Source organism: Narcine bancroftii, chromosome 12, assembly GCF_036971445.1.
Source record: "Narcine bancroftii isolate sNarBan1 chromosome 12, sNarBan1.hap1, whole genome shotgun sequence".
NCBI classification, from domain to species: domain Eukaryota; kingdom Metazoa; phylum Chordata; class Chondrichthyes; order Torpediniformes; family Narcinidae; genus Narcine; species Narcine bancroftii.
The window spans coordinates 95380238-95399021 of record NC_091480.1 but is presented as its reverse complement, the minus strand read 5'-3'; the positions used below and the strand labels follow the sequence as shown (position 1 = coordinate 95399021).

Here is an 18784-nt window from a genome sequence, read left to right as displayed (position 1 = left end):
CATTTTCTGAAGCTCTTCAAATGGAATTGAACATTGTGCAATTTTAAATTTAGATATACAGCATGGCAACAGGCCCTTCTGGCCCACGAGCCCCTGCTGCCCAATGACACCCTATTGACTTACACCTCTGGTTCATTTTTAATGGTGGGAGGAAAGTGGATCACCCAGAGAAAACCCACACACAGGGAGAATGTGCCAACTGCTTAGAGACAGTGTGGGATTTGAACCGCGGTCCCAGTCTCTGCTGCTATGAGAGTGTTGTGCAATCATCAGTGAAAATATCGTCTCTTGACATTTGAATACAATGAAGATTAATGATGAGGCAGCTGGTTGGGTCCAGAACATTGTCTTAAGGAACTCCTGGAGCTGGAATGAATGGGCTCCTCCAACCAAAACCATGTTCTTTGTTCAAGGGTTGAAGAAATTTGTCGTGGGCCCAGAGGACCCCAAAGCCCAGCAGCAATAGAAATTCACCAAGACAAATGGTTACTTAAACAAAAGTTACTTTTAATTTTATTTAAGCCTAAAAACAGGATCAAACTTTAACTTATCACTATTAACTTAACCCCCTTCTAATTCTAAGCGAGCGTGCATGTAATGTGTGTGTACAAGTTCAGAAAAGTTATTTGATTCACAGTCCAATTTCACTTTTCACTTCTCCAAGTTCACTGGTATCAGGTACTTCTAATAATGTGCGCAGAATTTAACATTTATGAATTTCACCAGGCTTTGGTGCTTGAAAGGTAAATGGTTACCACTCAGGAAGGTTCTTGTCAGTTTTCAGAGAGAGATTTGTTGCTCGTTGGACACAAACTGATTCTTTCCAATCAGCTACTTCAGTGTCTTGTTGAAGAAACTTGCCCCATCAGGGTTTTCTTTCTTTCAGGTCACCAGAGAGTTCCTTTTTTGTTCCCCTTATTTCAATTGAAATGTTATCCAGCCAGCCATCTTCTCTTATATGGATCACAAGGGCTTTAACAGGCTGAACTAAGAACTCCCAACCCATCTTCAAAATTGCCAGCTTGTCCTGTTCCAGTCCCAGCTGCTGCTGAACTTTAGAGCTATATTTCATCTCTCTCTCTCTCTCTCTCACACAGAGAAAACCACATGACCCTCTTAGAACAGCAAACTGCATTCAGAGAGACTGTGGCACCGGACCCAATCCTGACTCCACTCATCTGTTGCTTTCCAAAACAATAATACAATTACTCCACAGCAGGTACAATTATCACCTACTTGTGTGAAGTCTCTATAGGTATTCTTCAAAGTTTTTGCAAAGGCACTTGGAGCCTGGACTGTCTGGCTTAAGCCAAGCTCTGGCATTTTAAATGCGATCGGTCTTGAAGTGTTTGTATTTGTTTGTGACCTACACTTAAAAAAAACCAATTGATCTCCTTTAAAACATATCTGTGAACAATATAAAAGATTACATAATCCAACACATTTCCCTTTCTTTCCTATTGATGTCTATTTTACTGGGGCTTATTGATATCAAATATTAAATGCTGTCTGATTGCTATCTCAGTTTGGGAAGACAGTTCTTCGGCTCGGGTGAGACCTAGTCTATAATGGTGTCAAAGCCCATTTTGGATATTCCTGAGAGACTTGTAGGCAAATGTAGCTTCATAGTGTTTGATAATAACATCTTCCATTCTTTTGCTGACAATGGGAGTGTGATAATGCAATGGATTGCATTTGTCCTTCAGTTTATATGAATAATTCTGATTATTTTTAAGTAAATGATAACTCATGAGAGGGAAATTGTCTGTTTAAAGTTGCATTTTTATTATTTGTTGCTATTATGCTGGCATACCCATTTACTATTCGTACCTGCAATGACAAATAGATATTGGTGCTGATGGCGTTAAAGAAAAATAGCTCTTTAACAACATACAGTGAACAAATAATGAATATATTTGTAATTATCACTTTATTTTAAAGGACAAGTGACATTGAGATCAGTTATTTCTTGTGAAAATGCTTCTGATTAAATGTCGTAGGTAGCATAAATGTCAGAAAATGACAGTGACCTTTTAATTTGCTTGGAGAAACAGTGAATAATATTTGGTCAACTAATTCATTCATGTAGTCGAATGATGGTGTTTATGAGGGCTGAACACATTACTGGTGGAAAACAAATTCAAAAGAGGGCAAGAAAAGGAGTGAAATGCTTCTGAAGTGATGTGAAAAAATAGCCGTTGGAATGTACTCAAAGATAGAAGGGTGAAGAGGTGATTAAAAGTGATATCGAAGATTAATTCCCGAGAGGAAGCACGGACAAGATGTAAGGCTATAATATCCAACACGTGATGTCCTCCCTTTGTCCCAATCACTTCATACCCAATGAATTACATTGTGTCTAGCTTTGCTGTTAAATTTTTGCATTTAACAAAGTGCCATAAAAGATAAGACGAGCAAAGATCCAAACAAGAAATGTATTAAAAAAAAAAAAAAAATTAATAAAGATTAAATTTGGGCCACAGTCAAGGAAGTAAGAAGGAAACAAAGGTAAAATGCCAAGAAAAGGATTTGCATGGACTAATATTAGAACTTGTCTTAAAATAACAGTTTCATAGATCGTGATGGTACAGGAGGACTCTCTGGCAAAATCCCACCAGTCCACATCCCTGCCACTCCTTATAACCATACAAATGATTTCCCTCCAAGAAGACCTGGTTATTTCTGACTGAACTAGACAAGTAGGAAGCAAGTTTTATATTATAACTTTTAATTGGAATCTATCCACTTGCTCTTGCTTAAATCATTTGCTAATATGAACAGCTTCTTGTTATTTACGTAGCCAAAATGGTCATGATCTTGTATACTTCTATCAATTCTCCTCTCAATCTTTTTTCTCATGAACAACTCGCGGTTCTTTTTAGCCTTTATCACTGAAATTTTAATGGCCCTAGGCTCGTTCTAGGATGCTCCCTTGGGCCTTGACATCCTTAGAAAGTAAGGTAGCCAGAGTTCTGCTCTCCTTTCAATAAATACACTATCTGTGACTTAAACTATGCTTCAATCACTTTTGTGATTAAAGGGTGGCACGGTTGGTGTGGCGGTTAGAGCTCATCCTTTACAGCGCCAGCAATTGGGACCAGCATTGAATATCACGCTGTCTGTAAGGAGTTTGTACCTTCTCCCCGTGTTTGTGTGGGTTTTCTCCGAGGGGCTCCGGTTTCCACCCACGGTTCAAAAAGTACCGGGAGTGTAGGTTAATTGTGTGTAAATTGGGTGGCATGGACTCATGGACTGAAATAGCCGTTTGTGCTGTATGTCTAAATACTGTGCTGTATGTCTAAATTAAAATTTAATCATGAAGGGTCAAAATTCTGGTGAAGAGTTTTAGGAAAGTTGAAATGATTAAAGCAGTGTGTTAAGTAAATCAAGAAATTGAGATGTGCAAAGGCTTAGAGTACTTGCTTCTTTTTCCCCTGCCTTCTTTGTGCTTTCCCTTGCCTCTTCCCCTGCTTAACATTTGATCATTCTCTGTCCTTCCCCACGTGACTGTCACCTTTCTACTGTCCTTTCAATGAATCTGAACCAAACTACAACAATATGGAGGAAAAAACTGGGGAAAAGGTTCAATGATCCAGGACAAAAATGATGGATAAGAACATACAGAAATGTTGGAGGAAGAGCTGGTCTCCTGGCTGGGAGGTAAAGATATATTATTGATGTTTCCAGCCCAATCCCTTCTTCAAGAAGGGCTTGGGCATCCTATGGATGCTGCAAGACCAGCTGAGTTCCTCTAGCATTTCTGTAAGTTTTTTAAACTATAATTGCAGCGTCTGCAGACTTTTGTGTTTCACAGGAATGATGGATGTCTCTTTTAGCACTACATCAAGATAATATTGAGGCACAGGAGCTAGTGTTCTTGGAAGCCATGCTGACTTTGTGGAGTTTGGATGTCTTCTCCGTGACCATATAGGTGTATGCTCAGTGCCCAAGCTTCATCCCACCTGTACAAAATGTACCATTAATTCTTTGGCTTGGCTTCACGGATGAAGATTTATGGAGGGGTATGTCCACGTCTGCTGCAGGCTCGTTGGTGACTGACAAGTCCGATGCGGGACAGGCAGGCATGGTTGCAGCGGTTGCAAGGGAAAATTGGTTGGTTGGGGTTGGGTGTTGGGTTTTTCCTCCTTTGTCTTTTGTCAGTGAGGGGGGCTCTGTGGTCTTCTTCAAAGGAGGTTGCTGCCTGCCGAACTGTGAGGCGCCAAGATGCACGCTTGGAGGCGATATCAAAATACCATTAATTGACTATTGTAAATATTGTAAAATACCCTTCACTCTATGGATATAATGAGCATGTGAGAGGAGATTAGCTGGAAGGAAATAAGAAACAAGATGGAAATAAAACGGTCTTCTAGTAGATGGAATGGGCTGAATGGCATCCTGTATAATTGTAAGTAAGCATACAATCCTGCAATTTGCTTTTGTTTTAATCTAGATTAGGCCTTTACTGTGACTTGTCCAGCTGCCCTTTGAAGCTGACTCAAACTTTCCATGCAGTGATGACTCCCACCTTAAGCATGAATATAGAACAAGTAGATATTTAATCAGCAGGTTATGGCAAGAAGCTAGCAAAACACTCCAATGTTCCAACACTGGGACATTGACTCCTTTGCATTCATGTCAATGTTTCCAAACATGGTTTCGTTGAAGTCTGTGAATTATACAGGGAAATACAAGCTCAATGATTAGAAATATCTAATATAATATGCCTTAGAAACAGAGAGGAAGAAACCTTTCAAGCCAACACCAAAGATTAATAAATATTTTAAGATATATTTTGGTTGATTAAATTAATGTTAAAACTTTTCTTACTGTATGAAACCACAGGATACATTCAATGATATGATTATAACCATGTTAGATATGGCTTCAAAATACTGTTGAACTCACAGGAGCCCACAGTACATGGATGGACAAGAATGGAATGTGTGTGGACCCTTATATCCAATGAACACCTTTTGTTGGTCCGGATTCCTCCCCCCAGCCGATGCTGTCTGAATTCTGAGACTCTGAGATTTCCTGTTTCCGGCTCATTCTGCTTATTCCTTGAAGAAGGCCTCAGGCCTGAAATATCGACGATATATCTTTGCTCTTTTTTTGGATAATAAGATGACTGGCTGAGTCCCTCAGATGTAGTTTTACTACAATCTGTCTGCAGACTTTTGTGTTTCACTTGATTTAATATGTAGTCCTGGCTGGTTTTAATCTCTGAGAATGATTTGAATCCCATTGGCCATCTGCTCATCCATTTCTGACAAAATAGCATCTGTCTAGCAGCAGAGGGGGTAGAGGATGGGTTCTGAGATGGAATGAAGATTGACTAATCCAAAGACTACCTCCTGGGATAGGAACAAAGCTGGGTTGGAATATGTTCTCTGATGATGGGTAGCATGTTCCAATCCTTCCAAGTGGAAGCCATGTACTTCATGGGATGATAATACTGGGTTCCAATTAAATCTGGTTGGAGTCACGTGCACTGTCAAAACCAAGATTCAGATTTCAGATTTATTGTCAGAGTACATACATGACATCACATACAACCCTGAGATTCCTTTTTCCTATGGGCTCAGCAGAATTACCACTAATTGGTGGTGCAAAGAAAACTGTACACAACATAGACATATAAGCAGATAAAGAACTGTAAACAGATAGCAAATCTAAACAAAGACTGTTCAATACAGAGATAATTAAAAAAAATTGAGTCCTTGATTGAGTTTGTCATTGAGGAGTCTGATGGTGGAGGGGTCGCAGCTGTTCCTGAACCTAATGGTGCAAATCTTGTGGCACTTAGACCTCTTTCCTGATGGTACCAGTGAGAACAGAGATTGTGGTGGGTGATGTGGATTGTAAATCACAAATCAATGCAGAATTAAAGAAGAGCTGGTCCATTTTATCTGCTCTCCAACTCATCCCCAGCTGAAAAGTGTTTCACTGGAAATCTCTCTTTTCCAAGTGAAGTTGTTGCTTCTTCATTTTTCCTGATTTATACTTCCCTTCCCATTGGACAGCTGCATCATTCGCTACTCAGCAGTCAATCTGCTCCGAAGCTTCCAGTGACATTGCCGTGGATTCACCCATTGATAAGGTGACCAATCAATTTTCAGATGGCTTATCTATTTCTTGCTGAGTCTTTTAGCAGAACACCATCAATAGTGAATTTCCCCTCAACTGAAGTCATGTTGAATTTTTGGCACAAAAGCAAACCATCAAACGATAGTAGTCTATAATTTTAAAAAAGAGAGAGAAACCTGGATGTCTGCAGATGCTGTGGTTTTAGTAAATACACTCAGAAGGACTGGAGGAACTCAGCTGGACTTGCAGCATCCATAGGAGGTAAAGATATATTACCAGTGTTTCGGGCCTGACCAAGGTATAAGCAAAGAACAGGAAGGTGTCAGAGTAAAGAACCCTGAAGGGTGGCTGGGGGAGGAGTCCAGACCAACAAAAGGTGGATGTGGAGAATTGATATTGGCTCTGTGAAAGGAGACAGAGGAAGGGGGGTGGAGGGAAGAGAGAGAAAGAGCTGGGGAAAGAAGAATGTGGGGAGTGGTTAACAAAAACTGGAGAAGTCTACATTAATACCATCTGGTTGGATGGTGCCCAAACAGATGATGAGGTGTTGTTTCTCCAGTTTGCGGACAGACATGTCAGCAAAGGAATGGGATGGAGAATTGAAATGAGTGGCCACTAGGAGATTCATGCTATTGCAATGGACAGAGATGAGGTGTTCAACCAAGCCCAATCTATCTGATGTAGAGGAGACCACAACAAGAGCATCAAATGCAGTAGATAACCCCTGCAGATTCAAAAGTGAAATGTTGCTGCACTTGGAAGAACTGCTGGGGTCCCAAATGTTGGTGAGGGAGCAGGTGTGGTGCAAATGAAACATCTCCTGCGATCATGGGTAGGTGCCAAGGGGACAATTGGTGGGGAGAGATGAGTGGTCAAGGGAGTCATGGAGGGAGTGGTTCCTGCAGAAGGCAGAGAGGGGATGATGTATTTAGTTGTGGGAATGTGTAGTAGATTGGCAGAAGTGGCAGAGGCGAATATATTAAACGTGGAGGCTGGTGGGGTGATAGATGAGAACAAAGGGAATCCTGTCCTTGTTGTGCATCGGGGTGAACAGAGACAGGGTAGATGTGTGGGTAATGGAGGATATGCAGGAGAGGGCCAAGTTGATGGTGGGAGAGGGAAAACCATGTTGTTTGAAGGAGGACATCTCTGATGATCTGGCTTGGAAGACCTTGACCTGGAAGCAGATGCGCGGACACGGATGAATTGAGAGAATGGAATGGAATCCTTACAGGGCACAGGGTGAGAAGAGGTGCAGTCAAGGTAGCTGTGGGAGTTGGTGGGTTTGTAGAAAACATCTGTCAAGAGTTTGACTCACGAGATGGAGACGGAGAGATCGAGGGAAGATAGGTTGCTACAGATGGATCAAATGAATTTTAGTTCAGAGTGGAAGTTGGCAGCAAAGTGGATGAAGTCGACGAGCTCATCACAGTGCATGAGGCAGCACCAAAGTGGTTGTCGATGTAATGGTTCTGTCAAGAGTTTGTCTCCTGAGATGAAGATACACAACTAATCTAGAGCAGGTGGTTTTCAAACATTTTTTTCCACTCACGTACCACTTTAAGCATTCCCTATGCCATAGATGCTCTGTGATTAATAAAGGATTGCTTAAGGTGGTATGTGGTTGGAAAGAAAAAGTTTGAAAACTTGTGTTTTAATCATACCTAATTGACTTGTTATGTGATAACTTCAAAGGAAATGGGCTAATGGCAATTTTTTTCAAGCAAAATATTTCAGTAAAAATTGGGTCAAGAGCAATGATTCTTTTTTTTCCACTCGCATACCACCTTAAGTAATCCCTTTCTAATCACAGAGCACCTATAGCATTGGGAATACTTAAGGTAGTATGTGAGTGGAAAGAAAAAGTTTGAAAACCACTGGTCTTGAGCACTTCCCACTGGCCATTACAGCATATCTACATGGACCTAGCTTTCTTTGAAATGAGCCGATGCTACACACCACAACAACTTCACGTGGCCCCAGCTCTTCATTCGACCTTCTGTCTGAGTGAAGCTTTATGGTGTAAATTGCCAATTATCTTTGAATTATTGCAGATGTACTGACACCTGTTTTCAGCTGCTCCCCTGCTATTTCAGCATCTGAAGTGAAATTAAACTGAAGTGTTTCAGGCTATTTAAGATCCCCAAACATGTGGTGAAATTTTGTGAAATATTTGTGGTTGATATGGTTGAAAGAGTAGAGCTGATTTTAACTTCAGGTGAAGCATGACTAGGTTGCAGGTGGAGTTAGTTGGCTGCTGTGAGGCTTGGGTTGCAGCCAGCCAATGGAAAAGAGAACACTGACTGGCTGACAGCGGGGTGGGTATCTTCAGAGAAGAAGCAGCACTTAATTTCTTTATTGTTGCTCCTGGAAGAGGGCCGCTTCCTTCTGGACCATCCATTGAAAATATGGACATTTCCTGGCCTGGCTCTTGTTGAAAGCAGAACAGTGCAGCACACTACATGCTCTTTGGCCCACCATGTTGTGCTGACCTATATAAACTCCACATCAATCTAACCCTTCCCTCCCTCACAGCCATCACGGGCACGTTATCACTTGTTGAAGTTGGATGGGGTGTCCCTCACACAATTATTATCTCAAAATTGCAATGGGTTTCTTCGCCTGTCATATGATATGAATATTCCCATCAGGTGAGACCACCAGCTTCTCACAGATGATTCACCTCAGGATCCATTCCAAGGTAATGACAGCCAGGGTGAACCAGGATCGATCAATGACTTCTCCCTGTGATTGAATCCAATATTTATCCATTTTGCACATGCATTTATTTAACTTGTGCAAAGGACACCAATGGAACATTTCTTGACAGATTTAGCACAACCCATTACATTTCTATTCTTGATCTGATCCTATTTGATTGGAATCAGATTTCATATTTATTGTCAGTACAGGCATGACATCATATACAACCGAGATTCTTAATCCTGTGGTTGAGGCAGAATTACCACTTATTGTGATAGTGCAAAATAAAACTGTAAGCAAATAAAGAAATATACTGTGATATACAGAGAAAGAAATCAATAAATTTCAACGGTAAGCCTTTAAATGAGTCCCTGATTGAGTTTATTGTGTTTGATGGTGGCCCGAACCTGGTGGTGTGAGTCTTGTGGCACCTACACCTCTTTCCTGATGGCAACAGTGAGAACAGAACATGTGCTGGGTTAACTGGATCCTTGATGAGGTGCTGCTGCTCTTCGATGGCAGTGTTCCCTGTAGATGTTTTCGATGGAGAGGAGGGTTTTGCCTATGATGTCCTGGGCTTCGTTCACTACCTTTTGCAGGGCTTTACGCTCAGGGGTATTGTCATCAAGATGGCAACACGTGTGCACCGTGAGGCTCAGTGACTTGAGGGATTTTGGAAAATAGCGTTAAAATACTTGCTTGTTTTCTTCATGCTTGCTCGATTTGGCTATGCGAATTACATGTACAGCAGTCACTTTTGGATAATTGTTTGCTTGCTGAATGCGCTGTCTTTATTCACACGTATTTTTTTGTATATTTTTTAACTTCTAGTTGGATGCTAATTGTATTTCAATGGCTTTGTATTTCACTTGGCCCAATGACAATGAAGTTGAATCAAATCTAATCTAATGGTTATGGACCGTGATGCAGCCAATCAGAACACTTTCCACCACACATCTGTGGAAATTTGCCAGGGTTTCTGGTGTCATACCAAAACTCCGCAAACTCCTGAGGAAGTAGAGGCGCTGTCGTGCTTTCTTCACGATGCCATTAGCGTGTTGGGTCATTTTGATTCATAATTTTTTTTACAGTCTTTTTGGGCTAGTTCTTCTATAAACTTTTGTTGAACACATTTTTTTCTTTGTTCATTGTAAAGTAAATTTATTATGGCATGGAAATTCCTTCATCTTACATTAATTCCATTTCCCAAACTATCTCTGCAATGGGTGTTCTGCATCTAACATTGTCCCTTTGCTTATTAGGCTTGTCATCCTGCTGCCTGGGACAGTCTGTTGAAAAGTAGCTTCATTTTTATTCCCATTTCTTGAGGTATGCTGGAAAATTAATGTTTGTTGACATTGTCCAGAGCCAATGTAAGAACACTACATTCCCTATTTATTACTTGATTCATTCCACATTCATGACTGGTGCACCTGACAAGGCCTCAAATGAGGCCTTCTGTGAATGAGAGGTAATAATGGAAGTTCACTGCATGTGAAAATTATTGATTATATCCAAGACTCACTGTGACTTGGTATTCTTAAACTATGTGTCAATAGTAAGTTGGTTTCTATCAACATGAGTAGTGGGAACCTCCAAGTTGCAGTTCATCAACCTGTAGCTGGAATAGTGGAATATGGTGCTCATGTTTGTTACAACATGCAGTTGTTCTTTTTAAAAATCATTATGTGGTTCAGTCTGGTCTTTTGAGTCAAGGGTAACCAGCACAAATCATTCGCTGAACTGAAAACAGCCATGGTGCAATTCTCACCATTAAGAAATGTGACCGAGCTCCAGGTTAAATTCATGCTAAAAGCTCAGTGTTAAAGGCGGGGCTCAATTTTAACATTTAAGAAGAATTTGGGCTGGTCCATGAATGGGAGAGCTATGGATTGGATGCAGGACAGTGGGACTAAGCAACAAAAAAAAATGGTTCGGCAGAGACGAGACGGGCTGAAGGGGTCTGTTCCTGTGCTGTCGTGTTCTATGGTTCTAATTTATTTCATTCTGTAATAAGTTACAAACTGAGTTCTATTGCAGCGGAAATGATCGAAAATGGACTCTTTCCATTTCTTCAGCAAGTTCTTTTTACTTATCTCATCCCAAAATGACACCGAAGGAGAAGTAATTCCATGATTCCCATCCCCTCTCTCCTTATTTCTCGATGCTCCTCCAAAACTGTCTCTCGCGTCTAATCAACCTCTCCCTTTGAATTTATAATGATATTATGTATTACTTAATGGCAGATGGTCTGTGCTTGTTTGGGTGAATATGTATAACTGCAGATGTGAGAACAGAATGTCAGTAACTTTATCTTCTTGTTGAGAATATTCAAGGCTAATATGAATAAAATTTTGGAATCTAGGAGAATTGACGGATTGGGTGAGAGTGCTTCTTTGTGGTCAGCAACGTGAAATGGGCATAGCAGCTGGAAGGACCACTTGGTCTATTCCTGGCCCCATTTCTCATGCTCTCCTATTTCTCTTGGTGATTGTAATGCGGCAGAGAAAATATATGCCTCAAACAGTTCAAATATAATGATTATGCAGAAGCAGGATATTTGAGATGGAATATAGTGTCTGAAAAATTGATAGAATAACTGAAGTTTGCTTATTTTGGTATATTCATTCTACCCAAGGCTTCTCGGAGAAAATGAGCAAAAAAAAAGTGGTTTTATTTGGGTAGAGATCTCACATGCTACACATCGATAACTGAATGTGAAATAGATAATATGCCATAACAATATGTCCATTGAGTTTGTTACCCGAAAAAAAATTCTTGCATTTATTCCCCTGTAATCTTTTCCCATTCTCATGTCAATTGATGCCTCCTGATTCTCTTGGCCTGCCCTCTCACTTACAGTAGTGAAAATTTATAGTCATCAATGAACTCATCAGCATATCTTTGGGAAGAATTTGGAGCATGACATAGTCACGGGAAGAATGTACAGACTCCACACAAGATTAGGATAGGATCCAGGTTGCCGGAGGTCTGAGGGAACAGAATCACTTGCTGCTCCACTACTTTTACAAATGAGAGTAATATAATCATGCATGGAAATCACTAAATTTTCAGAAGACAATGTCAGAAAGGTGAATATAAATGGGGGGAGTGGATGGTGGTTGGAAGGATTTTCCAGAGTTTGGGAAGCATGAAGGATAAGGTGGTGATTGGCGTAGCATGAATAGAGATGTGAATTAGGCGGCAATTGTTTTTAATGTAAGGCATTAGGAGATTACAAGTAATGTTCATCACTGAGAGAGGCCATGCAACAGATGGTTAGAATAATGAGGTTTGGAACTGGGAGAGGAAAGAATGACTGTTGAGCTGTGCCTCTGAGCTGTGATTACACTGACCCTGTGATGAGTCTCTTGGTGTTGAATTGAGATTGAGGATGCTGAGAGTATAGAGGTTCACCTCAACTTGTGAGGGCTCAAGGAAGATCAGAAGATGCATGCATTTTGGTCTTCATCTCAGCCAGTTCCTCAGGATAAAGAATGATTTGCTTCCACCCTTGTCTTGCGGGTTCTGAGGTGACCGATGAAGGCAATGTGGGAACCGTAGATTTTCCACAGATGAGAAAGGACTGACTGGATGGACTGGTTTGTACTTTGTGAGGTGAAATGCACCTTCCACTTGTATTCTATGTACTCCTGTTGCATGGACTCAAGCTGTCAATACCATCACACGCGCCCCTTCTCCAGTTTGAGTGGCTATCTGCCAAGAATCCCATGTCAATGAGGGACGTTGCATTTGTTAAAGCAGGCTTCAATTCATGCATCTTTTCCTCTGTTCAAATTGTAAGCTCTTCCCATGATAGAATTCAGAATAGTCATAACCATTAAGAAAAAAACCAAGTTATAGGCAAACAAGGCAATCTGCAGACGATGGGGTCGAGTGTGGTGCCCAGAAGTGCTGGGAAAACTCTGCAGGTCACTCAGCATCTATGGAAAGTAAAAGGCAGCTGACATTTCAGGCCTGGGCCCTGCTTCAGGCCTGGGCCCTGCTTCAGGCCTGGGCCCTGCTTCAGGCCGGGGCCCTGCTTCAGGCCGGGGCCCTGCTTCAGGCCGGGGCCCTGCTTCAGGCCTGGGGCCCTGCTTCAGGCCTGGGGCCCTGCTTCAGGCCTGGGGCCCTGCTTCAGGCCTGGGGCCCTGCTTCAGGCCTGGGGCCCTGCTTCAGGCCTGGGGCCCTGCTTCAGGCCTGGGGCCCTGCTTCAGGCCTGGGGCCCTGCTTCAGGCCTGGGGCCCTGCTTCAGGCCTGGGGCCCTGCTTCAGGCCTGGGGCCCTGCTTCAGGCCTGGGGCCCTGCTTCAGGCCTGGGGCCCTGCTTCAGGCCTGGGGCCCTGCTTCAGGCCTGGGGCCCTGCTTCAGGCCTGGGGCCCTGCTTCAGGCCTGGGGCCCTGCTTCAGGCCTGGGGCCCTGCTTCAGGCCTGGGGCCCTGCTTCAGGCCTGGGGCCCTGCTTCAGGCCTGGGGCCCTGCTTCAGGCCTGGGGCCCTGCTTCAGGCCTGGGGCCCTGCTTCAGGCCTGGGGCCCTGCTTCAGGCCTGGGGCCCTGCTTCAGGCCTGGGGCCCTGCTTCAGGCCTGGGGCCCTGCTTCAGGCCTGGGGCCCTGCTTCAGGCCTGGGGCCCTGCTTCAGGCCTGGGGCCCTGCTTCAGGCCTGGGGCCCTGCTTCAGGCCTGGGGCCCTGCTTCAGGCCTGGGGCCCTGCTTCAGGCCTGGGGCCCTGCTTCAGGCCTGGGGCCCTGCTTCAGGCCTGGGGCCCTGCTTCAGGCCTGGGGCCCTGCTTCAGGCCTGGGGCCCTGCTTCAGGCCTGGGGCCCTGCTTCAGGCCTGGGGCCCTGCTTCAGGCCTGGGGCCCTGCTTCAGGCCTGGGGCCCTGCTTCAGGCCTGGGGCCCTGCTTCAGGCCTGGGGCCCTGCTTCAGGCCTGGGGCCCTGCTTCAGGCCTGGGGCCCTGCTTCAGGCCTGGGGCCCTGCTTCAGGCCTGGGGCCCTGCTTCAGGCCTGGGGCCCTGCTTCAGGCCTGGGGCCCTGCTTCAGGCCTGGGGCCCTGCTTCAGGCCTGGGGCCCTGCTTCAGGCCTGGGGCCCTGCTTCAGGCCTGGGGCCCTGCTTCAGGCCTGGGGCCCTGCTTCAGGCCTGGGGCCCTGCTTCAGGCCTGGGGCCCTGCTTCAGGCCTGGGGCCCTGCTTCAGGCCTGGGGCCCTGCTTCAGGCCTGGGGCCCTGCTTCAGGCCTGGGGCCCTGCTTCAGGCCTGGGGCCCTGCTTCAGGCCTGGGGCCCTGCTTCAGGCCTGGGGCCCTGCTTCAGGCCTGGGGCCCTGCTTCAGGCCTGGGGCCCTGCTTCAGGCCTGGGGCCCTGCTTCAGGCCTGGGGCCCTGCTTCAGGCCTGGGGCCCTGCTTCAGGCCTGGGGCCCTGCTTCAGGCCTGGGGCCCTGCTTCAGGCCTGGGGCCCTGCTTCAGGCCTGGGGCCCTGCTTCAGGCCTGGGGCCCTGCTTCAGGCCTGGGGCCCTGCTTCAGGCCTGGGGCCCTGCTTCAGGCCTGGGGCCCTGCTTCAGGCCTGGGGCCCTGCTTCAGGAATGCAAAAAAAATCAGGCAGACATCAGAATTAAAAAAAGGTGGAGGGAACAGACAAGAGGGATACAGGTGGGAAGGAGGAAGAAAAAGGAGATAAAAATTGATCAGCAGAGAGGGCAGAGGGCTAGGAAAGAGCTAAGTTTCTGAGAAGGGAGAAAAGGGGATGGGGAGCTGGTGGAAGGGAGAAAGAGGGATGAGAGGCTGGGGGAGGGGGTTCACAGAAAATGGAGGTCAATATTGATGCGGTCTGGTTGGAGATTGCTGGTGAACAATATATTTTTAAAATGGTGTTACTGCAGGCTAAGAAGCAGAAAGGAGATAATTAAACAAGAATTTTCAAGATAGGCATTGATGTTTATGATGCATTTTATTCCAGTAAATTATGTTTGTTTTCTTGGCATTGCACAGTTTGTTTACATTTGTTATCTCTTTATAGTTCTTTTATTTGTTTACATGTTTATACTGTGTACAGTTTATTTTATGCATCACCAATCATTAGTAATTTTACCATGCCTGGAAAGGAATCTCAGGGTTGTATGTAATGTCATCTATGTACCCTGACAATAAATCTGAAATTTTACATCTTTTCTTGCTTGTACATTTCTTACAACATCAAGAAGATCTATTTTGCCATATAGGCTTTGACTAAAATCTACATGACAAATTGTTTGGATCACAACGTATTTGAATTGTAGAATTTGGTCAAAATTGGCTCCATGCAGAGAAAAAGAAATGGTTCCAATTCCCCATCCTGTCCACATTTTCTTAGCCAATCACTTTTATTCTACGTCCCCTTGTTCTCGACTATTCTGCCAAAAGAAAGATTTTTTTTGTGCAACGGCCATGTCAACACGCTCATTCTCGCTGCTCACAATGTACTCTATTCAAGAAAAAGAATGACTATAGGTTCATCAGGCTAGCCACGTAACTGATGAAAGGCTCAAGCCCGAAACGTTGGTTATGTATCTTTATCTTTGCTCCGTTTGACCTGCTAAGTTTCTCCAGCATTGCTTCAATCACGGTGTCTACAGCCATTTTTTGTTTTGTTCCGTGTAAGTCCCTGGAATCAATTTTATATCTTTCTGCACTCTTTAAAGCCTTGCACATTCAGTTACATGCCAAAGCTTGATTCCAACTTACTCAGGCACAACCCAGCCTTATTACATTGAAACTGTCCCTGCTATAAATGACTTCATTTTCTGCCCTTTTAAAAAAAAAATGCAAATATTTATGTAACATATCATTAATCATAATAATTAAGTTTACACCATCATTGCAGATGATTAATTTTTAAATGATTTTTATTGATTAATTGCTAAAGAGAATTTAATATCAACACCCATGGCTGTTTTCATTGCAATCCTGACCTTAGCATAAAACTTTGCAAAAAAAAAGTTCAAATATAGCAAAATTTTTGAATTGGACAAAGAAAATAAAATTAAATTGCACATTATCAGAAAATGACTGCAGAAGCAATTTGGAATAAACTGTAAAGGTAAATTATTGGTTTACATGAAAATTGGTAATATTCCTTGATTTTAAAAAAGAGCCTTATTGAGATGAGAACTACCTGAGATAAAGGGCTTCATCAGATGATCCCAAATTATTTCCTATCCAAGGCAATGGAGAACATATCTTGTTAATGCAAAGAAATTCCTCAACTAGGAGAAACAAATTTCAGCTTTTTTCAAAACATAGTTTATTTGTTATGTCAAACTAACATATTTCCTTTTGGACTATTTTAGGACATATTGTGCTAGCAGGGGTGGGCAACCTTTTAATTTTTAATTTAGACATATAGCACAGTAACAGGCCATTTTGGCCCACGAGTCAGTGCCGTCCAATTACCCTACACCCCCGGCAGCTATAGGATGCAGTGACGGAGATACGATTTGGGTTAACCAGCAGGTAAATTGCACTGAACATGTCGCATTCAGTTTACCCTGAGTAGTGGTGTTCTTGAAAGAAGACAGAATGTGGACACAGGTCATATCTTTCCTTTCTTTAGATCATTCCAATGCAATCAGGATTACTTCATGACAACTCTTGAGAATAACATAGCAAAAATTGAATTGTAGCCACCAACACTAATCACATCAATTCTTTGTTGGACTCCCACTCCTTTCTGTGTTCAGCATCTTATATTGTTCCAGTGATACCCAACATAAGCTCAAGGAACACCACTTCATCTTCCAACTGGGCTCATTGCTGCCCTCTTAATGTAATATTGAATTTAATAGCTTCAGTTAAGAACTGCTTGTTTCTCTTTCTCTACAGATGTGGCTGCGCTCTCTGCTTTGATTTGCATCTCTTTTTTGTCTATCTCTAATTGCTGGATTTTAAAGTCACTGTTAAGTAATTGGTACCTTGTCAGGTTTGATCTCCACTCTGCACTCCACATCACAGATAATCCCTTTGCTCTCTCCACCCCCTTCCAGTTTTTTGGGGAAGCTAATTAAAAGAAAGCATTTGTCTCATAAAATTATCTTCGTTTTAATTCTCCTGCAAGGCAACATGAGTTTGTGCCACTGACTGATGGGTCATTGTCCTTTTCCTGGCCTATTTTTTGAATATTTCATTTTGACTTTTTACAGAAGCAAAGTAATTTCAACAATCGATACAATCGTTTTTCAACATTCATGTGTTTTCTCCCACCCCTCCCTTGCCCCGAAACACATAACCAGGCCGATTATACAAATGGGGTTTAAATCTCCCACCAAAAACCTAAAAAAAGAACAACCTAGTTAATTAAATAACCCAAGTAAGAAATAAAACTAAACTAAAAGGGCTAAAAAGAAAACATGGATGTCACCTATACCTTGTTCCATTTCCTTAACTCCATTCCTTTCCCTACTAAGACAGGTTTTTATAATATCCATATTTCATGGGGGGGGGGGGTGAGTTAATCTACTTTCCCATGGCTGCCTATTCTACATTCTTAACTGGTTGGTAATTGATGCCACTTGATGATGAATAGGAATGAACAGGTTTCCAAACTTGATTTTATTACAATCAATGCAGAGGTGGGGATTATTCAAATTGACATAACTAAATCTCAATCAGGACGTACTAATTTCTCTTAAACCACTAAAGAGAATGCTTGGCACAAAATATTGATATGTGCATATCATTTTGTCGGGTGCTTTCTGAAAGAAAATGAGGGGGATCAACACTGATGAATGAAATACCTTTCCACTTTTAGCAACCAGTGTTAAAAGGAGCTGTTGTATGTTCACTCTGCTCTGTTTAATCAGTGTGTCTGAACTCTATTTTAGACAAGCATCTTGAAATGACAACATGCTTTGCCACTTTCTGCATGGCTTAATAAATTGATATTGACTGCTAAATAGTTCTGTGCAATATCCCAGGGGAGAAAAAAGATAGACTATCAGCAGAAATCAAAATCTTAATCCCACTAATCTGGAGCAAATTGACTCAGGTGCAAACAGAGGTACTGTGAAATAACCCTGTTAACATATATGCCTTGATATTTAAACACAGGAGGTTGTGAATCAGTTTCCTGATGAATTTCTGCTTGACCTGTATTAAAGTAAAATAATATCGATCAGTTATTCCTTGAGCAGGTAAAAGGCTCATAAATGATCCTCCCAGATAATAACTGCTGCTCCCTCCCTCCTCTCCTCCTTCACCCGCCCCTCAAGATTTTAATTCAGACGTCCACTTGCTTTGGCTCATACCTAACAAAGGGGCCAGGCCTGAAACATTGGTTACCCTGTACTTCCGTTGGTTGTTGCTCTACCTTCTGAGTTTTTCCTGCACATTTGTATATTGCTCTCGACCCTGGTGTCTGCAGACTCTCTTGTTTAACGTGACAAACTGAGAGGCCTTTCAATACTAGAGACTGCTTTCATTCTCAGCCAGCCACAGTTCCTTGTGAGAATGTTTTCACTTGAAAGAAATATTCTATCCCACTGAACAAGTATCATCTTACCTTGACCCTATTTTGTCTTCTCTGGTCCAGTCCTTTCCGTACATCTGCGATAACTCACATGCATGCCATAATTTCAACAACTTCCAGTCCCCTGATCTGGACCATGGACATTCAATCTCCATGCACCTCCATATTCTTTCAAAGCCTTTCATCTCTTTCTCAACAATGGGTCCAAACCAGTCCCTCTTCACCACCTCCCTCTTCCACCTGGCAGGACTTGTCCTCACCCTCAATAACTTCTCCTTTGGCTCATCTCCACTTTCTCCAAGTCAGAGGTAGCCATGGGTACGTGCATGTGTCCTACCTATACCTGGCTATGTTGAGCAATACATGCTATAAGCCTACACAGGCTCCTTCCTCTTCCTCCGCTGCATTGATGACTACATTGTGCCCATGATAAGCTCATTAAATTTTTCCACTTTGCTACTACCTTCACCCGATCTGAAATTCTCTTGGTCCATCTCTGCAACACT

The 18784-nt window shown here is 43.1% G+C and overlaps 1 protein-coding gene across 3 annotated transcripts in view; it reads right to left on the bottom strand.

The window, feature by feature from the left end:
- The window catches only part of LOC138746574 (somatotropin), a 28448-nt gene that overhangs the window by 6603 nt on the left and 3061 nt on the right, over positions 1-18784 (bottom strand). Inside the window, exons 2-3 of one of the 3 annotated variants that reach the window (XM_069904865.1) lie at positions 16726-16810; positions 15930-15969 (exon numbers count right to left, since the gene is read on the bottom strand). The exons of 1 other annotated variant lie outside the window; for it this stretch is intronic. In XM_069904865.1, the coding sequence (XP_069760966.1) occupies positions 15930-15948 (19 nt within the window). In that variant the 5' untranslated portion in view covers positions 15949-15969; positions 16726-16810. The remainder of the gene's footprint in view (positions 1-15929; positions 15970-16725; positions 16811-18784) is intronic. One more of the 3 variants, XM_069904864.1, reaches the window with a different exon arrangement.